Source organism: Myripristis murdjan, chromosome 10 (genome assembly GCF_902150065.1).
Source record: "Myripristis murdjan chromosome 10, fMyrMur1.1, whole genome shotgun sequence".
Lineage (NCBI taxonomy): Eukaryota > Metazoa > Chordata > Actinopteri > Holocentriformes > Holocentridae > Myripristis > Myripristis murdjan.
In genome coordinates this window covers 26,232,861-26,258,769 of record NC_043989.1, presented here as the reverse complement: position 1 = coordinate 26,258,769, position 25,909 = coordinate 26,232,861, and the positions used below count along the sequence as shown (strand labels likewise).

Sequence of the window (25,909 nt, the reverse complement as noted above, 5' to 3'; positions counted from 1 at the left end):
CTTGTTTCAAGTGAAAATTTACTTGAAACAAGAAACAAATTTTGCCAATGGAACAAGCAGATTTTTACTTGTTCACTTGTGTCACAAGTAAACATTTGTTTGTTCCATTGGCAAAATTTGTTTCTTGTTTCAAGCTAATTTTCACTTGTTTCAAGTAAATTTTCACTTGAAACAAGTGAAAATTGTCTAAAGACAAGTTAGTTCTGAGCTGATCATGTCTTATTTTAAGTGTAATGAGATATTTTGACTAGAAATAAGACATTTTTACTTGAAATAAGACAAATAATCTTGGTAAGATTTTGACTTTTTGCAGTGTATAGTAAGGTAGAAGATTCCCACCAGCTGAAGGAAATACTGCTCCTGTGTGGATGTTTCCCTCGCTCACATAAATGCAACCTGCATTGTTTGACGCCTTCAGATGAAACTGAATCTGAATGAAACATAATCTAGCCTCCTTTGTTATTACAATAAATCCACCTGGGATTGATAAATGAAACTCACCGACGGGTTGAGGAACTATTTCAGAATTTGCAGAAGTGAAATGAAATTGGGTATTTCAGAGTGTGAAACGGGACAAGTGTTATCCGCACGCCAACGTGTGTTAAGGTTGACCTATTGCACCGTTTCACGTCTTCCTGAGACCAAAATATGGATAAATATTTTGCATTTCTGTGCGCAGATAACTTCTATTCTTCTCTTTCTTTGGAGCCTTTTTTTTTTTTTTTTTTTTGTTCCAGCACCTGACCCATTGTGGTTTGTTTGGAGGTGAACACAATCATCTTTGTCCGGACTTCCCACGCCCACTGAATGCCTCCTCACCTACACGCACGCAAATGAATTAAGCTGCAAGGGCATGGTGCTGATGCTCACACACGTACACACACAAACACAAACACACACACACACACACACCAGGTTTTTTCAACAATGTGAACCGACACGAGAGGCCATTTATCTTTGTTCTCCAGCCTCCTTAACTGAAGTCTGCGTAACTGACTTCACACTGCTTTAATGAGTGTGGTATATTCTCTTCTGGCAGGGGCTGTAATTACGGCTCCACCGCAGAGGAAGGAGCACAGTGTGCTTGCTAAGGAGTCGCTGGCTTTTAAAAACATGGCCACCCCGGACGGCACCCATAATAGCATGTGTGCGCCCGCTGCTTTTGGAGGTCCTCTCTTACTAGCAGGGGAGTATTTTCACGTGTCTTGCCGGGGTGGTCAACGTTTCGTCTCTCGTCTGCCACCTTGCGCTCGGTTGTTCGCCCTGCTGTCCGTGTGCCGAGTGACTCCCTCTTGTTTGGTTTCCCCAAATTGTCTCTCACTTTCTCCCCCTCGCTCGGCTGCGCTCTCTCTCTCCCAGCTTGCTTTTGTTGCTCCTTTCCATTTACACTGTCTGTGAGCGGTAAATCCGACTGGCATGCTTCAGGACCGCCTAACCCCGATTCCGCCTCAAGGTAATTATCCTGTCTCTGACCCGCCTCGCGTTTCTCCGGCTGTCTGGTACAAACTAACCTATTTGCCGGCGCAGGTGTCAGCTATTGCATCACGCGCGCTGCATCGACAGGGTGCAGGGGTTGCGGGTCAGGCTAAAACAACATCAGCCCGGCGCACAATGCTCCTACATACTTTGTGTTTGCTCTGCAAGTGTACCGTGTCCATTCTGTGTTCTTGAGCGAGGAACGCGCTGAGCATATACCCAAGCTGCCCCGTCATGCCCTGCTATCACGCTGTTGGAAAAGACAGATAAAAAAAAAGGAAAAAAAGAACAAGTACACAAGATCTACCAGCTTTCATTTTCTGAAAACATAATAACACCAACTGTGCAATCATACATGCACAGCATGCAGCAAGCTGTTTTCTTATTTATTCTGCAAAGATGAACGGTTGGAAAGTGCACAGGAGGGGGATTTTGTCTCACAAAAATAAATACACGCATACATAAATAAGTAAACAAATAAAGTGTAACTATAGGCAGATAAAGACCTTTCTTGACACTAATGTGGAAGTCTGCAAGTGCTGCAAGATATGCATATTTCCTTTCCTTGGAGATACAACTGACCACAATTTGAGGCAATATTTCCTCTAAAAGTACACTGTGTAATTTGCAGACTGAAAAAAAAAGAAAAACAAAAGAAAAACAAAACAAGACTATTATTGGTGCAAGACATGGCAGCTCTGATTCCAGTGCTCAAAGCTAGGTGAAGTGCACAATAAAACGGTTAGAGATACAGATGCACAGTACACTGCTGCAGCAAGAATGCACCGTATCACCTTTCGTCATAGCATAGTTCACCAGATATCTGGGTGCGTGTGTGTGTGTGTGTTGTGCAGCCCGAGGACAACCCCCGGCTTTGTATCGAGGTCTCCAAGCGCTACCGAACAGCAAAACAGGGAAATGCAAAAATGAGGAAGAGAAAAAGATGAAGGGGGGGGTAGGAGGGGAGGGAGGAGAGGGAGGGGGGAGAGGGGTTTCACAGCTGTTGTTAGGCAGTGTTTCCTCTGATAGGACGTTTTGGCTGTACTCCCAGTTCTTTAGGTAAACTGTCGAAAAACATGGTTACCTTGAGATGAGAGGGAGGGGAGAAAAGGGGAGGGTGGCAGTTTCAGAGAGAGAAAGAGTTGCAAGGCGAGAGCGAGGGAGGGGAGGAGAGAGGGAGGGAGAGACAGAGTCTTAACATGACGAAGACAAAACGTGTTTGGTTTGGCAAGCGTTGTATTTTTTCTTTTTTTTTTCTCTTATCTTCAACAGCTTTGTTTGCAAGAGAACATGGAGCAGTTAAAGCGGCACCACGACCCACTTTCTGCTAAATGCTCTGTCAGCAACAAATTTAACCCACTGTCTCTGCAATAGCTTTTAATCAGAATCAGAATCAGAATCAGAATACTTACTTTTTGTTACAATAACAACTCCCACTTGAAGTGTAAAGTAAAAAGAGCAAATAGTCAAGAAAAATAAAGAAAGGAATATAAATATAAATATAAATATATATAGAATAAAGAAAGAAAAAATATATGTAAAAGTGCAAACACGGACAGGAGTTATTGCACTATGGTCTACAGTCCCTTAGCCAATCAGGACACAGAACACAATTCGCTGTTAAAAAAAAAAAAAAGAAAGAAAGAAAGAAACATTCAAAATTGCACTAAAAAAAATCCACGAAACTGTGAGGCCGCGAAAGGTGAACCGCGTTATAGCGAGGGACAACTGTACATACATGCCCAGCTGTGCCAGGGCTTTTTCTCCTGCAGGATAACTTTGGTTAAAAAAGGGAAATTTTGGCATGCACTACCTGTAGGAAGAGGATTATAACACCTTTGCCTCACTCCTCACCTGTATTTACAGTTCCAGGCATCACAAAGCCCTGCTCACTTTGACATTGTGCGGCAGCCACAACGCTGAGATCGGCAGAACATGTTAGCCTCTTATCATGGGATCAAGATGATAAGTAAGGCTTTAATCTGTCCTGCTACATGTGCCATTGTCTGGGTGACAGCATGTGCCGGCGGCGCTGCACGCCACAGCGCTGACCTTTCTCCTGAGTAGTTCGCAGACGCTGTTCCTTCGCTCTGTCTAGGTAAACATGAATAACCGTCTCTCAGCACCAGGCAGCAGACAAACAGGACAAGATGCTGTGATGTCACCGAGAAGCAGGGGCGGATCTAGACAAATATTCATGGGGTGGCAAGAGGGTGGCATGGAGACTTTAAGGGGTTGCAGAAATATATATGCTGATTTAATACCAAACGATCACATATATCAGTATTTGCTTGGAAAACCCCCAAATGAGGATATTTTAACTCAAAAACATTCTATTATTGTGGTACATGAGTAAAGCATTGAATAGAAAACCAAAAGGTGGCATTAGAAATATTTATTATTATTTATTTATTATTTATCAACCCCTTAAATAGTGGGAGTGTCATCTTTTGCAGCATTTACTGGCACTCGGACATTTGAGTCTCGTAACAGCGAGTTTCCGAACAGCCACAATTAAAAAATAAATAAATAAATTGTCTGAAATTGGGGTGGCAACTAGGGTGGCAAGGCATTTTTCTAGGGTGGCAGCTGCCACCCCCTGCCACCCCCTAGAACCGCCTATGCCGAGAAGCATAGACGTAGCACAGTGTTTTGTTCCAGCCTCAGAAAGAAAAAGGGAAAAAAGCGGCACCAACTTTTCCAATGACACTACAAACTTACAAATATAGGTAACTTAAAGGAATACTCCAATGTTTTGGGCAAAATAGCCATTTTCCTGATTTATCCAGACTGAGACAAGACGTGTATTTGAAATCCACATGATACACTGTGTAAGTAAGATAGCTTTGTATTTGCTTTAAGGGTTTTTTAATTCACTTTGACAGAGCTAGGCTAATGACTCCCATAGACTTCAAGTCTGTATGCTAAGCTAACTCCAGTGCTACCTATAGGAACTGAGCCACTGGAGGCACAGAGGTGTCTCACTCTCAGTCTGGGTCAATTGGAAAAGGGTATTTTGCCCAGAACGGTGAAGTATCCCTTTAAGCTCTACACTGACAAAATGATCCCACCTCGTCCTCTGTAAGTGCTGATTTATGACTCTCGAGCAATTTTTCTGCAACTGATACACGCGGCCGCATTTTGGAATTAAACTCCTCGCATTTGAAATCTTAAACTGGGTGGTATCCCCCCTCAAGGGGCCCATATCCCAGATAACAAACCTTGAGGAGCTGTTTTCCCCCCCCCTTGGTTATCTGCTCTCACATCAAACAGTGCGTTTGCCTCCAGAGTAACAGTAATAATCTATTCTGACAAAGTGCACATGTAAATCAGAGACGCCAACTCGAGAATGGAAATGAGAGCCTCTACAAAAGACAGGCCCCCTCAAGAGGTGCTCAGTGACATTGTTTTCACTGCTATGACCCAGATATTGTTGCCGCTTCATTTTGTAACCCAAAAAAAAAAAAAAAAAAAAAAAAAAAAAAAACCACCACTCATGGGACAAGCACTGCCTTGTCTGAATCTGCTATCTCCTGCTGGAAGGTTTATTTCAATATGAATAGGAGGAAGTATCTCAGCTCTCTGAAGAGTGCAAGACTACAAGGATTTTTTTTTTTTTTTTTTTTTTTTTTTTTTTCACCAGCCCTTGTTGGCCGCTGTAGAAAAACAGCTCGCAACTTGTTCTTTGTCAGGGTGTTTCTCCAAATTTCCCATTGATATGAGCTACAATAGCATCCGCTTCCTCCAGAGCGCTGGGACGCCGGACCAGGCCTCGAAAGAACGCTGGATACACACCCTTATTCACCCACAGCACCCCATCAATCAGATAACAACGCCCCGGCTCTTATTTCGGACTGGCGATCCCACTGACAAAAATCTCGAATAAACAGGACGGGATTGGCTTTGTTATGCCAACACTTCCACCTTGTTGTGTCTGTCTGTTTGGTTATGCAACGCCTGGTGAGAACAGGACGCTGTCTGGGATTTCGTAGGAACAGCCGCCGGTTACGGAGAAACCCCACATATAATTCACGTTTGAAGTCCCGGTCGGCTCACCTGCGAGCGACCCTCAGCACCCTCATGTGAACTAACCCTCATGCACGCACCGGCGGGGGGGAAGACAGGGCTGCTTGTTCTGTGCCGTGGCGTAATTTAACATGGGATCAAATCATTAGCGATGGAAATGATGTTAACTGTCGGTTGCACTCACTCCGAGAGGTTTGCAGCGTATTGATTTTCCAAAATGCAAACTCCAGACATCTGGCAAGCCCTTTTAATAATGTGCATTTCTGACTTGCTGCATGCATTTTGCAATCAGATAATCATTCATGAGCAGTATGGAGCAAAGTATGTTTTTGAAACTAAACACAAAGCCCTAAATACCACCTCATGTTGGACCGAAATCCTCTAATTTGCTTTAAATTGCCCGTACGAGGTTAAATAAGTCTCTGCATGCGTGCAGTTGTGCAATTTATCTCGGCGGCCTACACTGAGCTTTACGGCCGTGCTATGTGCTAAACAAATACGCTCCAGCGGTTGTTTGAACTTTACATTCTGGCCCAGGAGCCCCCGACGGTTCATCAGCATTCAAAAGCGAGCAAAAAAAAGTTTCATAACAATGTTGTTCTGCGTGCGCACCGCTTCAACCGTTTTCCCTTCCCACGCACCGCGATCCGCCGTGCGAGAGGAGCCTACAGCGGGGCGGCACTTAAATTATGCTAAACAAGCCCGAGGGCCGCGCGTCAGTACAAACATTAAGGTCAGGTTGAGCCGGTGTGTGGAAAAGAGGGATGGAGACGTGTAGGAGGAGTGAGGGGAGTCAAACACATGCAGATGACTGTGATTTCCTGTAGAATTCCTGTGGATGTGACCCACGGCTTTCTTGCAGAGTGCGCCGCAGAACGGGATTAAACTGAGCTGAACTGTTCCCAGTGAAGCGCTTGAAATTTTGAAATAGTGTTTGGTTGCATTAAAAAAGTGAGACCAAAGCACAGCCTGTTGAGGGTCTATGACTTTTTTTTTTTTTTTTTTTTTTTTTGGAGAAGGCAGTCTTTTCCACACAAAAATGGATCTTTTGGTCACTAAAAATGCAAACTGTGGCGAACTTGAGGGTGATTATGTCTTTCACTTTTGTCCATGTGGACAGGTGAAAATGTCACAAGCATCCAGTGTACTTACCCTCTACTTATTTGTACTTTTTGTATATTGTTGTATATTGTATATAGGTTGTTCATTGTATATAGGAATGTCATATGTTCTTTCTATTTTATCTTTATTTTTATTTTTATTTTTATTTTATTTTATTTTATTTTATTTTATTTTATTTTATTTTATTTTATTTTATTTTCGTTATTATTATTATTATTTTTTATTTTTTATTTTTTACTTGCACAGTGCTGGAGTTGTTGCAATTACATTTCACTGCTGCTGTACCTGTACATTCATGCATGTGACGAATAAATCTTGAATCTTGAATCTTGAATCTTGAATCTTGAACGTGCAGTACGTCTGTCCGTCCACAGGTCTTTCTCATGTTCCATTCACACAACATTGGTCTATTTCATCTGTTTCTGTATTTTTGCTACTTTTGTAGAGATTTCTTAAAAATGCTTCCATATGGACAGATTTTTTTTTTTTCTAAATATGGAGAAATAAAGTCACATTTTCAAAAGCGTCCACATCTGTGTTGACTTGGCGGCGATCTGCGGCTCCCACAGAGCTGCGAACCCTCATCTCTGCCTCGTTCAGGCTGACCTGTCCCGACCCCCGCGCCGCTACTTTAGAGGTGAAGAGGAGGTCCAGTGTCAGCCTTCCTGTTCAGCTAATCCCGGAGCCAAAGCACCGCCCCGTGCTGCAGCGAGAACCCCCTGACCCCAGCTGACTTCCACACGTCCATCCAAGAGTAATGAAAGGTCGTGACCTCGGGAGTTACGTAAGTTCCCCTCTTCTCGCTCTCTCTCTCTCTCTGCCCGGCCGGCACACGCTCCGCTTCCCCTTATATGACACCTCGCATTCAGGTGGGCAATAAATAGGCCTTTGTGCGCAGGAAAGGCCCCTGAAAGACCTCGTGTCAGAGATGTGGGATGGCAGCCTCTATGGAATCTGTGTGTGTGTATATATATCTGTGTGTTTAGGCACATGAGATTTGGACAGAGAGAGAGAGGTGGGAGGAATAGATGGATGGATGGAGGGAGGGAGCGAGAGCATTTTTCAACATTCCTCCCTGCTTGAGTGTCCCAGGCTTTCTTGGCAGCGGCCTCGCCAGTCCCTGAGCTCCGTGTTGGAGCGCCGCAGCTTTGTTCCAGAAGCATCTACGTGTTTCAGGGCTCCGCCGTTTACCCCGATCGCAGACTGTTTAAACACCCGTCGCGGCACGCAAACAAAATGATGATCTGTGACTCACGGCGCTCCATGACACCACCCTGGAAGGAATGCGGGGGTCGTTTAAAAATCGCTGGCGTTAATTGCGCCTCCTGATGGCACACCGGCATGGCATGGGAGCGAGGCATCATGCCATGTGAGATGCCACAGGCCCAGCTCGCACCACCGGGTGCCTGCCTCTTGTAAACACAAGGACAAAAAGCCAGAAGTGAGGTCTTGAACAGGATGCATCTTGTTATTTTGGCTCATTTGAGCCTGCCTGCTCCTCGCTCTCTCTCTCTCTCTCCTCCCCCCTCTCTCACGATGGCCAGAAACAATCACAGACTCAGTGAGACCTGGCGAGCACATTCTCTCCTCTCCTCTCTCTCTCTCATCTGCCAGAAAGGCATTCAGAGAGAGGAAAAAGAGCTTGGCAGAACAAATCCACCTTTTCATTCCACTCCCTGCTAATGGGCCCAAACTGGACCTGGGATCGGTGTGCTTCAGCACTCCTGTGAAGGTGTAGTTTGTAAGTGTGATCCACAATCACATGCTGTGGTCACAATCAACACTTTGTTGTTGATGTAGCCTGTGACACGTGGTGATGACGGCATCCTCTTCACGGAAGAAAAACAAACAGACCGAACAAATTTCTCCGTTTTGCTCCTTCTCCTTGTTTGTTTGCATGTTTCTTTCTTAATTTCTCTCTGACAAGTTGAAGCAAATGAGAGTAGGGAAACTTGGACGCCCCGCTAACAAACAAGAAAACATATTCATCATTCTGAAGTGAGACTTGGAGTACACGGGGTTTTGCCAGTCATTTGGCTCCTCTTTTCACCACATGTACTGTAAACTGTAATTGTAAGTGACAATGACATTACACATGCATTCTGCCAACTTGTCGCTTTGACTCCACCGAGTCATCAGTGCCGTTGGCGCGGTAACGGTGGCAGCTGCACATCTGCGCACGGGGTCCCCGTGAAGGAGGTGAGGTGTCACTTTGGAGGAAGTTCAGCGGGTGCACACAACACTAAAGAGTACATATTTCAGTAGCCTATATCTGATGAAACGATTGCATTGCACTAAGTCTTGAGCAGGTTGCCCAACCGATCTCCACCCTGGTTTCCCAGCCTGAGAGCCTTCAAGTGTCTCTTTCGATCCTCTCAACATTGTGAAAAGGAACACTTTGATGATGCAACAGCGGGTGGCAGTGAAAAACAAATTCCCAGACCTGGGCCGGGTTTTACTGGGGTGACTTTTTTTTTTTCTTTTTTTTTAAGATAAACACTTTCGAATGCTTTTTATTATTGTGGCTAATGTTAAAATAGTACACAAGTAGATAAAATTTGATATATAGCATGATGGGAGCCAGATGTCGAAGCCTCAAGTACACAATTATGTTTACATTATGTGTTAAGGGCTTGCAATTAATTGTTTAAGGGGCTAACACAAAGCATTGTGGTTAGCAGAGTTTGACATTATAAGTGCACACACAACATGCTTTCTAACCAAAATTGTATTCCTTCATGCTTCCCATCCCATCCCTGCCCCGTTGCATGACAAGAGACTCGTGTGTTGGAAACTTTGGGCGCTTAAATTACACATCCAGCCCCACAGCTCAAAATTGTTTACTGGAGAATTATAGAAGTGCGGCTCGGAAAGAAAAACACACCATGTTGCACAACTTGCAGACATCCCGTAACTTATAAAGTGAAGCATGTCATTGCTGCTCCTGTCGCTGTAACCTTTGCTGTGTTGGAAAACATGACTTCACGGCATGCAGAGGCAGGGAGAGAGGGATGATTTTCTTGTTTTTTTTTCCCCAGCGACTGTAAGAGCATTTCGCTTTAATGGGCTGTGGCAACACCATGGCGAAAGTGTGCCTAATGCAAGCGCCATGCCCTGCAGGGGCAGAGACACTGCTGTGTGTGTGTGTGTGTGTGTGTGTGTGTGTGTGTGTGTGTGTGTGAGAGAGAGAGCTATGAACATTGTGAGAGTGTGTGCATATTTATGTGCATTTAGCCAACAAATTCATTTGAGTCTTGTTTTCCCTGTGTATACAGTACGTGTGTGTGTGTGTGTGTGCACTGGGTACAACATGTACCCAACCTGCATGTGAACAGCACCCGGGGAGGATGAGATAGGCTAATGATAGGCCTGGCTCGGGTCCACTCCACAAAGGCACTGTCTGGCTGCATTGTGTGGCAGACTATAGTGGAAAGAAAAAAAAAACGGACTGCAGGGTAGCAGCACTTGGGATTATGAAGCAAGCTTCCAGAGGGAAAGAGACAGAGCGAGCATCAGAGCGAATCAGAACTGCGGAGTGCGGATACTGCTCCTTTTAAGGGGCGCTGCCAGGCAAAAATGAAGGACTTGCCATTGGAATTTCATCCTCGCTTTTGATATGAAAACTCTGTCAATTCGGATCCACAAAGAGTCACGCAAGGACAGGCATTTTCAAGCTTATAAAAGTGTAAACAGCAGAATTACTTGGTTCCTGGAGAAGCTTTTTTTTTTTTTTTTTTTTTTTTTCCCTCCACCCCAAGCGAGTGAAGTTTCCACTCCAGATCTGCTGAACCTGGCTCTCACTTGCAGGGTGGGATGCCGGTCTTCCTATTCCCATGCAGGAGTAGAAAAAGTAAAGATTGGGAATTCCATGCTAATGAGAACAAGACGCATGCAGACAGGAATGTCAGTTTTATGAACCTGCTTGTTTGTCTCCATCTTGCAGCGCTCAGCCCGGGTGGTATGGAGACTGGAAGCTGTTTATCAGAGCCGCTGGGCACGCTACAGGCGGAGCAGGCCTAGGGGCCCCGCCTCTCTCAATATTAGGGCCCCCATAATCAATCTTTTTTTTTTTTTTTTTTTTTTTGAAAGCTCCTTTAAAATCATGTGAAAGCCATCTGAAGGCGGCAAACACAATAAATCTGACCTCGACTTTATATTCTGACCTTTAAATATAACTGCAATTTTTCTTTTTTTTTGTCATTTTAAAATATTTTTCCTTTTTTTCCTTCTATTTTGATGTGTTTGCTAAATTTAGGTAGAAACAAAGAGTAAAAAATTATAAAAAAAAAAAAAAAGAAAAAATCAGCTTAATATCAGGAAGAAATTACAAAAAAATTATCAGAAAATTTGTCACAAAATGACTACCTAGTAAAATAAATAAATAAAAAATAAATATCATAAAATTAACCCACAAAAAAAAAATTAAACAACATCAAACCATCAACCAAAAACAAATATTCAAGAATCAAAAATCAAAGTGAAATTTATGCAAAAGTTTGAGAAAGTGATTTTGCTATTCCCCTACACTGATCTATTTATGGTAACACAAAAGGCCCGCTAATATTTGATTTTTATTTTTCGCCCTGGGCCCCCAGTGTCTGGGGACGCCGCTGCTGTTTATGCTCAGTTTCCATCCCTGTGTGCACAACATGGGTTTCCACTGCAGACAATGCAGATAATTTCCATTGCATGACAACGGCTTTAGTGTGCTGTCTGGGGCGAGCTGCATTCTGCTAAAAGGCTGCGAGAAAACCACAGTGCATGAGACCCTGGTGTCTAATATTACGCAAGCGGGATCACTGTCTCATGGCTATTTAAAGAGTGTAATTACAACATAATCACTGTGTATTACTATTATTCATCACTTCTCTGTGGTCACAGCAACAGCTCTTGTCAGGTGCTGGGGTGTGTGTGTGTATGTGCCTTTGTAATAGTGTGTGTGTGTGTGTGTGTAATGGCAAGTGTTGACAGGTAGTCTTATTATCTAAATAGGCGCCACAGCCATGGTCCAAACAGATAAGGCAGTAGGCAGTAGCCATGCCCGCCCCCCCTCCCTCGCTCCAACTTATATAAGCTGAACCGCTGCCAACTGGAACAACAGAGATGGAGAGATGAGGAGAGAAATAAAGATAGGGAGAGAAGAAAGACAGATGGAGCAAATGAAAGGGAGAAGCACAGAGCTGCACAAACAAGAAGCATGAGGGGCGAGGGAGGGAGGGAGGGAGGGGCCGGCCTGTGTTCCTTTTTTGAAGTATTTGTGGAATTATTAGCCGAGAGGGCTTTTTCTCACTGCGCTGCCTCACTGTACCGTAGCGTGCACTTTTCCTAAAAGCTGCCGCGAAGGTGTGTGCACTCTCAGCCCTGCCGGGACGCGACAGGGTGGAATCGTTTCATGTCGCTGATTTGATTTCTCATGGAGCCGTTTCAGGAAGTTCGTCATGTTAGTGTGGCAGAGTTGAGGCCTGAAGTGCCCGGGTACAAACTGTTTCCAGCCAGAAACCACAGGCCTGTTTCTCTGCTGAATCTCGCGTCTCCTCCACAACACAAACAATCCACAACCTTGTTCCGGGGATATTTATGGTTTCCAATGCACTGCAGCGCGCCAATGGTCACAATGATTTTAATGTCTGTTATGCAACCCCAGAATTTCCCCTCTCATTAAATTCGATTCTGTTTCAGTTTTGATTCGTTGCTGAAACTGAAAGACGTCGGTTTTGCGAAGCTTCAGGGGACCAAGGTTCAGCGTGTGCTCTCTGCAGTGTTTATTTCAGTGTCGGCAGCAATCAGCGGCGTCGTAAAATGTTCACCTTACAAATTTAGATTGTGGCAGTTCAGAGCATTTAAAAACCTACGACAGTTTTTTTCGAGGGGTTTCACATACGCTAAATAATCCTTGCCTCACGCTTACATAATTAGGCGGTCTCAGTTTTAGTTTAGTTTAGGCATGAATCACTTGTCAGTTTGATTTATAATGAAATGAAAAGTGTTGTTCTTGATTCTGGTTTATAAACATGGGTTCAAGTCAATTTGATTGAGAACTTGTCGCCAAAACTTTCTCTCAGTAAAATTATATAACTGCAGTAATGCATCAAGTGTAATGTGTCAAGTGTGAAAAATTCAGCAACACAGTTAATTCAGTATTATTTATTCTGAAAAAACATTGGGGACAAAAAAGTAGCAGTTCCCGTGCATCCATGAATGCAGGGAGTTGCACTGAATCCAATCGCTTTTAATCGATTCGATAAACTTGATATCGACTCAGGGTGAAGTCAGTGATTCTTCCTATTTATTTCCTGTGGCTGATAATTCAGCTCTGACGCGACACTCTACTGAAAGGATCGGAGCAGCCCTACTTCTTTGTCATAATATTTCCTCAAAGGATTTCCCAGCACGAGCAAGATTTTTAATCCACCGGCTGGACTCACAGTGTCTCGCCTGTCTGTCTATCTGTCTGTCTGTCTGCCTGTCTGTCCGTCTGTCAGCACAGAGGAGCTCAGCGGGGTTCTGCTGTGTTGATGTGTCAACACCAGTGTCATGTTGTGGGTCACCTTTGTGGAAGTGCGGTCATGTCCGTCTGTCTGTCTGTCTGTCTGTCTGTCTGTGTCCGAGGTTTGCGTCTTACGGGCTTTCAGGGCCACAGACGAGTGATTCATCGCTGAGCCCTGTCATTGAGGAGAACACGCTCAGGTGTTTACCAGATTACGAGGCTTACCTTGGAACGGGTCAGAGTCGGCGTGGCATTACTGCTGCTAACCGATCGCAACTCAGAAGTCATTATCTACATTTTTTTTTTTTTTTTTTTTTTTTTTTCCTTTTCTACAGGGCTTTTTCTGCCTTAACACAAGTCAAAATGCCTTTTAATAGTCCATATTTATTTAATTTAATTTAATTTAATTTTATATTATTTTATTTTTTGGGAATACCTGCAGGGCTGTTTCCAACTAACCGCAAGTCAACATGCCTTTTAAAAATCCAGATTTTAGACTCCACTTTATTTATTTATTTATTTATTTATTCATTAATTCGTTCATTTATTGATTCATTGATTCATTCAATCATTTATTTTATCCCCAGGGCTGTTTCCAACTAACCATGAGTCAAAATGCCTTTAAAAAAAATCCCATATTCTTGACTCCGCTTATTTATTATTTTTTTTGTTTGTTTGTTTGTTTTTTTGTTTTTGTTTTCGTTTGTTGGTTGGTTCGTTTGTTCATTTGAATGATTGAATGATTGAACAAACGAACAAATGAACAATCCTTCAGTTCCTGCAGGGCTGTTTCCAACTAATTGCAAGTCAAAACGCCTTTTAAAAAATCCAGATTCCTACAGAGTCGTTGAGACTCTTATTTGCATCTTTCAGCTCCAATAACATCCAGTGAGAATGACTAATGGGGAGAGAGAGAGCGAGAGAGAGAGAGAGATAGATAGATTCTGGATTATACATAAATAAACTTCTTTTCTTCCTCCTTTTTGCTTGGGTTACATTGTTTTTTTTTTCAGGGATCAAGTGTACAGACGAAGTGACAGCAGAGATAATATTAGCCTGATGAGCCAACGTGTGTGCATGCCACGCTCATCATCACACTGACATGCAAAGGTCTTCGAAGCAAGTCCATATATGTATAAGTATGTTTATTTATTTTGCGGCACAGCAGCATCCTTTGACTTTTCCAAGCGGTAATTGGATGGGTAACCACAGCAATGTCAGTACCATTTTAATACAATAGTTGAACACAGGTGGTGAACTATTGTACAGGGTGTGCCCGCCAACTGGGTGGGTCTCCGACTTGACTCATGTGTGTGTGTGTGTGCCCTGAGAGTAAGGAGCGGGCTTGATTCATTGCGTGCCTTCTCCATAAAGAGCAACATTGACTTGATTACCACTTTGCAGACAGTGCTTGCTGCACCCAGCGGAGCATGTGCCCAAATAACACACACACACACACACACACACACATTCATTCACATGCACACAAGCCATTTCGCGGCAGTTCCAGGCATCCTCTGGCACGGCACCAAGGACAGCCTATTCACACAGTCACAACAAGGCAGTAACTCAAGAGCTCCATTAAAAAGCCATTATTGTACGTGCTTCTATCTATTGGTCCCTGAGTGATAAAATCACATACAGGGCTAATCTGAGGTGCAGACACTCCTAATATAAAATATAGAAAGCCCTTTAGAGCTTCATGTTACAAACTCTCACAGCGTCTTAATATTGTGAATCAAACTCACTTTCCCTCATGTCGCTTTATTTAACGCAGAATTGGTCAAAGCTTGTGTTGTGGAGGAAACTCATAAAAATAGCCCTAAAGTAAACGCTTTTCACGGCTTCTGGCTTCCTCCGATCCGATATGGCAAAAACAATGACTTCCTAAGCTGCAGAGAGGCTGTGACTTTTCCTATAGGACTGTGCAGTGTGCCTGCGTATAGCTTACACGTCTTCCAAGCTTCAGCACACTATTTATAGCGATCCCTGTCTATGTTTTGTCTGTATACCAGCTCCCCTTCTCTGGCTGTTTGTCTTTGTCTCTCACTCTCTTTCACTCTCTCTGATTGTCTCTCGCCCCCTCTCTTCCTCTCTCTCTCTCTATTTCCTTCACGACACTGCTCCAAGCCTTGCCGTCACAGCTTTTGTTTGTTCGGGGGTTTTTCTTCCCCCGACTTGCCTGTCCGTGATTCTGCTCTTCCTCCCCGACTTCCTTCCCTTTGCTTTCTCCCCGCTAATCCCCGCTTTTGTTTACATTCGTCTCCCCTGCCACCTGCAACCCATGATGTTATGTAACTCTGTGGAACTCTTTTCATTTTTTTTGTTTTTTTTTGTTTTTTTTGTTTAAAGAGGGAGGGTGCGCCATGTTACACTGTGTTTGGTTGCATTTTGAATAAAGGCGAACATCAAAAAAAACATAAAAAAGGGCTTTGTTGTCAGAAAGGTTGTTTTTGACATATTTGAGCCTTTAATGTGGCTAAAGCGGGAAGACAGACGAGCAGAGCGATGAGGACAACAGCTTAAAAAGTTGATGACTTCAGTGTGTTAGTGTGTGGTATCCACTAGACTATCCCTATACTTTACCTTATTATACCTTCTGACACTGTTTTCTTCTGGGAATGTCTTTGTAGCAGTGGGAGCTGTTGGGAATTTCAAATTCAGTTCTGCTCCTTTTGTTCACTCCTGTTCCCAGTGCCTGTCACTGTTCCTATTGCGTGTACAAGCTCATATCTGTATACTGTATAGTAAATCTCCTCAATGGCACTATAATAGTGTTGTTGTGGGCTTTTTTGATCATGTTTTATGTTTTTTTTTCCCTATATGTCTACATTCTTGGCTGCTTTCCATGCTTTTGTAGCCTTGCCGCATTATTTACAGTGCAAACCTGAATGCATGGGAAAGAAAAGAAAGATAAAAGAATTGATGTGTCATCTTGTGAGAGATCCATCCAAGTTCAGAGTAGACATTTGAAACCATATTTTTTTTTTTTGGGCCAAATAGGTGTATCTTCTTTCAGGTCAGTGGTTCCCATAGTAATGAAAAGCAAGGCCTCAAAGAAGAGTGCTGGTTTGGCACCTCAGCAAGCTAAAACTTGCCATGTCACAAATTCAAACTGGGCCCAGGACCTCAAATGTCCTCTCTCCGTCTCATCTTTCTTTCCTCTCCGTTGTAGCTACTACAGCACAAACACCACAAAAACATTAAAATGGAGTTATAATGTGGTGATAGATAACCCTGAGAGACAGTGAAATTTTAAAGGCATTGCTCCCCGAATTGTTCTCTTTGTCCTGAAGATAATAACACAAGATAGATGTAATGTCCTGAGGGAAGTCTGTCTGCTGCACATAAACAGAATAAACAAAAAAAAAAAGTTGAAGAATTGGATTGTACTCTTTGTAAACAGCACACTACAAGTGCAGAGGACTCAGCTGGCTGGAGCATCCAGAGACATGCAGGAATGCAACAAGATGCACTGCAGCCACTAATGGATCACAAGTGCGCTCCCAGGATTCAGTTCAGCGCCACTTTGACACAGAGCACTCCTTTTTTTAGGTCTGATGAGCATGTAAATGGACTGTAGTGGACACTTTATTTGTATGGGCAGATTTAAAAAGGCTATTTCTATTTCTTCCTCTGTGGTATTGTGGAGCATTGTTATCCTGTCATGTATTAAAAGTATGAGATGGATGAGATGGTCCTACATCCAGGCTTCCAAGAAAGTTGTCCAGAATATTCATGGAATTGCTATCCTGCATGTTTTGGTAACGGTAAGGATTGTTATATGTACAGTTGAATTTTTTGGCCGACTTGCAGATATGCAATAAGCCGTCCATAACTCCCACAACGCATTACTAAATATTCGTTTTCATGCCAAAAACTTGGACCTTTGGCAGTGTGCTACCCATTTACTTGCAGTTGCACATGGACCCAAGCCAGGGCAGTTTTCAGTTGCAAAATGAGCAGTTGTCATTTTAGAGCAAAGTAAGGAACTTTTACAGCCATAATGAGGCATAATTTAAGAGGCTGCAACTGTCACACGCCATAAGTAATGATTTCAAAGCAGAAAATCGAACCAGATCAGTGAGCATAACTGAAAATGCTTCATGATACGCTCTAATCCTTTCTCCATGCAACCTCAGAGTCCCGCATTCAGTAAACTCCCTCTCCCCTGGTGGTCTTACTCACAGACAGGCGCTTTTTCTTGATCAAAAAAAACCCTCATCATTTCTTTCTCAACCAGGTTGGAATCATCTTCTTTGGAGTCTCAGCTAAGAAAAGAAAGTCTTTTCACCCGCACATCTTGTCCTGCAAACTTTATGTCTCTTTGCCAACAAATGTGACTGTTTCTTTCTCTGTTGGTTTTGAAGCTTTTCCTCTTTTTGTGGTTGTGGGCTACAGCAAGGGAACGTCACGTCACCTCAGCGTTGCACGATTTAAAACATTTTGTCTCTTTGATTTGATGCTTAGATGCAGGTAAGTGACTTGCTGACTGAACCCCAGCAACAAACCCTGAATGAGCCCTCTTTGAGCCCCTCTTCAGCGCTGCCCTGAGGTTGAGTTAGTGGACTCTGCGGAGACAGCCTGTTTGATAGAGCTGTCAGCATTTCGTGTTGCTCTTTCTCCCTCAACTGCTTTTTGAAGTTCTTTCACTTTTGTGTATCAGGTGCGTTCTGACTGCTCGCTGAGCTGAATTCCTGCGATAAATGCTCGTATCATCTCTGCAGGCTCTTCACCCCTCTTCACCCCGGACTGTGATGATGTTTAGTGGCTGCTAAGCACTGACTGACTGGCTGCCTGAGGTGAAGGTGTGGAAGCCTATCTCTCTCATTTCAGCCAAGTGCTGCTCTCTTTCTCTAAGCCTCAAAGTGTACTCAGCCCATTTCCTCCGATTTTTATCCCGTGGAAATCACAGAGCTGTCCCCCCTCGAGGCTATCTGGCTCTCCCTGAAACACCAAACAAGACTTAAGAGCTGAAATTCTCCACTCAGCACGCCGCTGTGACCCTTGAAGCGTTTACGTAACGCATTTGCTGGCCACCGCTGCCGCTGCCTCACACAAGATATTCAACAAGTCCAAGAGATGTCCTGGTATGCTTCCTCAGGCTGTGCTGAACATTTCATTCTGTTAACAAACGGCAAATGGGAATGATGGCGACTTTTGCGGATTGACCACCCAGGGTGAGGTCACGGTGTAAGCCTCGGCCAAGCTTTCAGCCCATCTGAGGCAAGTATTTGAAAAATGTATGAACTTCTGCAAGGCTCCGCTCAATAAGGAAGCTTTCCACTTTGAGCAGACAGGATTAGGCAAACGTATGATTGTGGTTCCACATCCTTGTGTGTGCATGTGCATGGGCATGTGGGCACGCCGTGCACATGTTAAATCAATGTTTAAATCTTCGAGCGGGCCTTTCTGCAAAAGTCACATGACCCGTGTCTGTGATTCCCTCCTGAGAAGGGGAGGTTCAGGGGACAAACTGTTCTGGCTAAAGAGTCTGTTTGTCAGGCAAACAGTTGAGCTGGCACCGACAGATGCAGGGTCACACCGGGCAATGACAAGGGTGAACACTGCCTCTAAGCAGAAATGTCACAATACTGGCACTTGTAACCTGATTGTTTGCTCTGCCTGGAAATGGCAGAGCTCTGTGTCAAATATACTCAACCGCACTGCAGATTAGTGCCCTGATTTCTCACATTACTAGATAAGGAGATCAGCACATCAATATTTAATCTATTTTAATAATGTAGAATTGATATTTTCACTGATATCAGTAAATTCCTGTCTGTTGTTGGGCCACCTGGTGAGTGTCAGATGTCTTCTTAGCCTGAAGAACTGTATGAAGCTACAACCCCATATGGCATCAGTGTATTAGTAAGTCTGATTTGCAGAACAACAAACCACTTGAACAGCAGTTTAACAAAGCTCCCCTTGCTTTGCATTATTCAAAATATGAATGGTGAATAATAATTCATTGGAGCATATTCCAGTAAAGTCTCAGGACCTCTCAAAAGAAGGGCAGAAATAAAACCTAGCCAGTCTGACGAGTATTATTTGTTCAGGGAGTTCATTAGCACTTCGTGTCGGATGGGAGCTGCAGTGCGCAGCCCAAAAGTTTCTTGACCCGCTGTTCCACATCCTATCACACTGACACACCCTCACTATCATAAATAATCAAGCGCAGAGTTTTCCCTCCCCAGCAAATCCTCCAGAGCTCCAGAGCAAGAGCAGCATCGCCTGAATAATCGTCTCAGATTAATGAGCATCAAATGGTTTGTTGTTTCAGTTAAACAGATGGAAAAAATGGAGACAACATATGGAAAATATACTGGATCTATGGAAATTCACTAAGCAGCTTACATGATACATTATCCTGCCAGACGCTGATCCTACCCTATGCTGCGTACTAAAGGATAATTGATAAATAAATAATAAAAAGTAAATTCTGCAGTCTACATAATCTGGTGTTCACACATTAATACCAAACAGGATCAAATCACATAAACGGAGCTGAAGTTTATGTTTATGCCCACCAGCACGCTCAGCTGTTGTACAGTATACAGTAGATAGGTTTATTGCCCTCTGGTACTGTGTGTACTAATGCAGTATCTAGTTATCATCTCTCCAAGTGATAAAAATAGGCCTAAACAGCCGGAGCTATGGAGCGAGGTGGCCTCCTCACGATAAAGGAGGTTAAAATTTAACTTGTTGTTTGGATATTCTTTGCATGCTTTACTGGAGACATTTGATAAAATATTGATAAAGCTCCCTGGCCAGAGAACATTACAGTAAGGTTATCAGTAGCAAACAACTGGATCCATGATAACAAATAGCTAATGTTCGTTCCAGGCAAAAGTGATTACGATACACTTATTTATAGACATGGAATCTGATTAAAGTGAATAAATCTTTTCCTGTGGTTCCCAGGTTGTGTGATTTAAAGTCAACTCAAAGTTGTGCTGGTTTCTGAAATTAAAGTAACGATCATGAAACGGCATTAATGTCTCTCTGTGTGGACTTCTATCTTTGAGTGTTTTATCTGCTATGTGTCTGGGAGTGCTTGGCAACCACTTACATCTCAGATAAAGATCGTTTTCATTAGATTAGATTTACCTTTCGCCTTCTAATGAAATATTTTCTTGTGAGGCAGTTGGTTTCGCAAGATCATGATCACAATCATGATCATGATCACAAAAGAATCCATCTTGTAAGACTTGAAGTTATGGAAATCATTGTGTTTTGCGCCTATCAGTGTCCAATAAGGAACTACCAGCAGCTGCAGGCGTGGTTCAGGTGTGACGACAGTGAGAAGTGACTGTTGGATTGTTCCAATTTTCCTTAAAAAGATGTCAAGAATAGCTAGCTAAGCTGGCTTGCTTGCTGGCTCTTAAGTTCCTTTGACCATGGCTTTTTGTTTTTGCTTCCTCCTCATCACTGCCCAACAATGTCTTATGGTTTGTTCATCCAGTTACCTGATTATTAAGATTTTTTTGAAAATACTTCTACTTTTCCAAACAGTTTCAGGACAACTTCTCGATGGTTCTGTGTAACAAACCATCTGACGTGGCAGGTTAAATGAAGTAGTGATGGAACAAAAAAAAATTGTTGCTGGATGTTATGCAAAAGTGGGAGTAAGGGAAGAGTTAGGAATAAGCATTCCCAGGCATCAACAGGCTGGAAAATCCAGACTGTGGATTTGAATACCCAGTGACTTGTCGTTGACAGCACTAAAACAGGATTCATACAGGAAAAAGCTGGGGCAAAGGTGGAGGATGATAGCAGAATTCCCTTCTTGTACCAGAGAAAACAAAAATCCCCTCCTGTACTATCAAATCAGGTTCACTTTATCATATGACACACGTCCGACATATATGTCATGGACCATTAACCCATATCTCTGCTTTACAGGCAGGAACAACAGTGAGTTTCCATGTATATGACATTCAAAGGTAGCCTTTAAGATGATAACAGGCTCGTGGTGGCCGCTTCAGTGCCTGTTGCCATTTCTCATTGGACCTCCACATTTTCCTGCTCTGGTAACTAGACAGACCATATGTAATTATTGCCTCTCAGAGTGAGCATTGTACTGTAACAGTAAGTGCTGGCCGGGGTTCAAGAGTTCAGTGATGGTCAGAGTTGCAGCTGACTGACAAGATGGTAACTGTTCATTTGAGGCTGAAGTCACTGAAAAGTAGCTGCCAAACAAACTCGCCAACTGGCAGAAACTATGTAGCAGGACATCCTAATCCTCACAAACATATGGCAGCACGCTGCCAAACAAACATCTTTATAAACACTGTTTGGCAGCAGCAGAGAAGGAAAGAGGCCAGTTTTAATTGACCTCAGGCAATAAAAGTGAATTTTAATTGAATCAATATGACAAGCCAGTGATTGTGAACAACCTTGTGTTTTTAGGCAGACTTTATAGGTTAATTGTTTTGTTTTTATTTATTTATTTATTTATTTTGCTCCAGGAAGACTTCTGTTCTTTTGAAGGAAAGTCCATTTCAGTTCAATGATCATTCTTATTTTGAGGCTGAATCTATAAACATATTTTTCTCCAAGCTAAAACATGAACTGTCTTTGAATTAAATAAAATTCATAATGAGAAATGCATTGTGACAGTATATGCAATATACACAGCAATATATACACAGTTGTAAGTAAGTCATTTTTAGTGTTACGTTATTTAATATGTCACATATAAAGATGTAAGGTGGTCATGGAGAATGTAAATATATGAAGGTGCTGAGAGCTCAACAAGTGTTTGGACTTTGCCTGATGTTTTGTCTGCACACTTTTATTGCTTGTATTACTTTGGATGTGAATTGACAAAGCTATGAGATTAAAGCGCAGACTGTCGGCTTTGTTTTGTTTTATGAAAATACATTGAAAATTAAACCTCACCATCTGGACTTCAGTCTAAATATACTGTATTGCTGTACAGTTTCCTGTGCAGCTCACTGTGTATACATTCATTACATAATGATGATTATGTGCTTTTTCACTGTCTGATTTCCAACTAATTTCTCCAGCACAAACAACTGAACTCTCTTGTCAAAACCTGTTGTAAAACTTGTAGATTACAAGTGCTGCTTAAACATAATTTATTAGATCCCATTTGATAATCTGAGTCAGTAAAATTAAAAGGTAAATCTGCTCCTTAACCAGCACTTATTCTGAGACTCTTAATGCATGCAGACCGAGAAGTCAGAAAGCAGACTAGGTGCTGAAGTTCGGAAGAGGGCAGGAGTCAATTAACCTCCAACTGAGTCAATGCGAAACGCATTTAGAAACAGCACTTTGTTTACTAATGAATAGCCATCATTCTAAGTTCTTTCCTGATAGAGTTTGGCATCTCATGCTGAATTTGGAAGAAAATCTCTCCCCTGAGTTGACCAGATTCAAAGGGAATTGAACCCCGCCCCGGGCCACCTGTATCTGTTTCAGATAAACAAACACCAGAGCCTTACCTGTGAAAGAAGAGCAGGATGGACAGCATGGTCTGGTCGATGTTGCTGTTGCAGATGCCCTCGTTGAGCAGGAAGCAGGGGTCCCTCACCACCGACTCCAGGGAGTCTTGCCTCATGATGTTGTTGAGCTTGTCCGTGTTCAGGTTCTGGTACATCAGCTGGTCTCGGAGCTGGCGGAACTGGTTGACGCTGGGGCTGGTCGGGCTTGCGGGCAGGCCCCTGGTGCTCAGGCCAGAACCGAGGCCCTGACCCGGGCTGCCAGACATGGAGTCATCACAGCCGTTGGCCAGGTCCAGGCAGCAGCTGCAGCAGTCCAGGCCAATGGGCGAGCGGCAGTCATCGTCCGACATCATGGAGGACAGGGTGAAGGGTGAAGGAGGAGATGCACAGGTGGAGGAGGACAGGTGCAGTGGTCTCAGAAGAGGATGACAGACACAGAGAGGTGGAGGTGAATGAAAGACAAAGTGAAAGAGGGGCTGTCAGCAACAGGGTGTGTTCCTCAGCTGTGACAGCCCGAGAGACAAACAGGCAGCTCGGGCTGGTCTGGAGTCTCGTCCCGTCTCCTCTCCGGGGGCCGGGAGGGCTAAACGGCAGGTTGAGTTCCTCCCTGAGAAGTGCAGTCACGCTGGGCCACACAGCCTGCTTCTGTCCCTGAGTTTCCCCTCCTGTGGCTGTGCTGCTTTTAGCCTTTTGTTCGGGGGCCGACGCTGCTGCAATGTGTTGCTACTGTGGCTGGAGAAAGAGTGAACGCCCCGCACACACATACACACACACTCATACCGATTCAGCAGGAGTGCGCCTGAAAGCAAAACCCAGAAGCTGCTTATCACTTTTTTTCCTGCACTTTTTTTTTTCTTTGGTTGGCGTGCTTAGAGACGGAGGGAGGGAGCAAAAGGGGAGGGAGGGACAGAGGGGGAGACAGAGGGAGGGTGGGGAAACCCCTGTGATTGGTAAATACCAGGACTGGTTCATGCACTGGGCCCTCCTCCTTTCTTTTTCAGTCTAGCCTAGCACATATCAGAATGAGGAGGAAGGAGAGGCAGACAGGGCGGGAGGAGATGCCTCATAGCATGCTGAAAACATGTGCAGCTCCACTCAACTCCACCCTGCCATGCTGACAGCACAAGGAGTGGCCGGGCCAGGCAGTGAAAGAACACACACAAAGCCATGATAAGTTGCCTCTCTCGCCGATTTGTGAAAAGAAAAGCATTTTTCTCCCGGCATGCATGGCATTTTAAATACAGCCAGCAGTCGGTCAAATAAAATATTTCCCTTTTTTCATGTTTTTTTTTCTTTTCATATCTGATATGATTGCTTTTAGTACATTTGCACCTGACTCCACTGAACTTTTATATCCTAAAAAAAAAAAATAACACAGATATACTCATTAATCATTATATCTGTGCACACTTACAGCATAAATGCCCAAAAGAATGTTGATTGAAATACCCCGTATCGCTTGTATTGAGCTTTTGGATTATGCTTGTTGGCAATATTTGTTATTAAATGAGTGGGTTTAAACATTTTCTAAGTAATACATTTATCAGTTTCACAGAATTGTTATGACATTTGATGTAGGTGAAGGTGTGCTGGGGATGTAGGACAATTTCCAAGCAATCAAAATCATTATATTCCTGTCATATAATTAAATATCTCCACAAATTGCTTTATGGCAGATAGTGCACAGCAAGCCGTTTGGTCCATTTTGTGTCACTGTGCATGTGTGAGAGAAACAGACTGCGTGCGCTCTTTGCATGGTAAACATAAACATTATCTTATCAGCATTCCCCTGTGCTTGTTTGTTTACTATTATGTCAATTTCCATATCTGTTCCCACATCGCTTTGGATGTGGCAAGAGATTGGGATGTTCTTGTCTCTCAGACGAGTGTTTCACAAGCCCTGGTAAAGTCTGGGACAATGTGATTAGAGCGGCACAGACGTCTGCAAGAAGAGCGCACCGCTGAGCCCCTGACCTCGACCGTTGACCAACAAGCACACTCCATGCTGGCTACAGATGGCCGGTCAGCCACGAACACAACAACAAGATAATTGCAAATAACATGTCTTTCTGCGAGGCGCGCTGCTGCTGCTGCAATAAAAAATGTCACAGCACGCATTGTTGGGCAGCAGTGGGATCAATTAGGCAAAGAAAATGACTGACTATTGCTTTATTGAGTGTGTAATAATGTCCTAGGGCAGTAGGCTGAGGCTGCCTCTGTTTGGCTGTCGGGTGATTGGGGACGAGGGCTGATTTGGATAGAGGCTGCCCTCTAGTGGGCATTTGGTGTTACAGTCAGTGCTGTAATTAAGGAGTGTAAGCTGCAGCCTCCAGCATGCATAATCATTTTAGAGCACACAATGACAAAAATCAGCTGTTTTTATTTCTGGAAAAAAAGATAATAATTTAATAAATTACATTACCTTATCTGTATGACTTATATTTGTTTGATGCCTGTAGTTTGATGTGTCCTCTGAATTCACCAGAAAATATTTTTATCAGTCTACAGAAATGGGTAAAGTGAGTTTTGATGGATTTGCTCTCCACTATATTGGATAAAACTAGTAAGAGTCACAGAAAGTCACAGGAACAGCAGGAATTTTGAATCACTGAATCTGCTGAGCAATATCTCTGGAAAAATACCAGGGGCATAATTAAAAAGAAAAAAAGACAAAACAACATTTCAAGACTGAAATGTTCAGAGTAAACTTCATAATACAGCCGAGGTCATTTCAAAAATAAAGTTGACATTTCAAACTTAAAATTACATGTTTGATGTAAAAGGGTTGCAATATGGCTTCCGCAAACGGAATATTCCCAAACATTTTACGTTCATCTCAAAATTCTGACTTTAATGTCAATATTCGTACTTCATTCCTCAAAATGTTACTTGGCTGTTTTTGTAAGCAGCAGAATTTGCTGCCTATAAATATTATTGCTCTTTAAAAGGTCATTCATCTCACAGTTGTGTTGCCTGACAGTGCACTAGAGACTAGAGAAGACTTTTGTTGCAGAAAATATGTTGGCGTGGAATATGTATGTTGATCCGTTATTTGAAACTGGGGTACAGCTTGTGCTCTGAAGTTACAAAACCTATTCCTTAGCAGGGCACACAGCTGAGATTCAGTGCATGTGTTGGTTTATCATGTACTTCAAGGCAGCTAACTTCCCTGGGGCATAAACAAGGACAGAGCCAGAGGCAGTGCCCACAAGAATGTTCTCAAGATAAAGACACACGCTGTGATTCAGAATAAATATTACTGATCGATGTAAGAGTTAAGAGAAGTATTCCATGCATCCATAGAGTCAGATTGACATAAATCATCCCT

The 25,909-nt window shown here is 43.2% G+C and overlaps 1 protein-coding gene across 1 annotated transcript in view; it reads right to left on the bottom strand.

Annotated features, from left to right (window-relative positions):
• tsc22d3 (TSC22 domain family, member 3) overlaps positions 1-23,401 on the bottom strand; it is a 44,286-nt gene extending 20,885 nt beyond the window's left edge. Inside the window, exon 1 of the mRNA XM_030061662.1 lies at positions 22,582-23,401. Within this exon, the coding sequence (XP_029917522.1) occupies positions 22,582-22,934 (353 nt within the window). The 5' untranslated portion in view covers positions 22,935-23,401. The remainder of the gene's footprint in view (positions 1-22,581) is intronic.
• Positions 23,402-25,909: the final 2,508 nt, after the last annotated feature.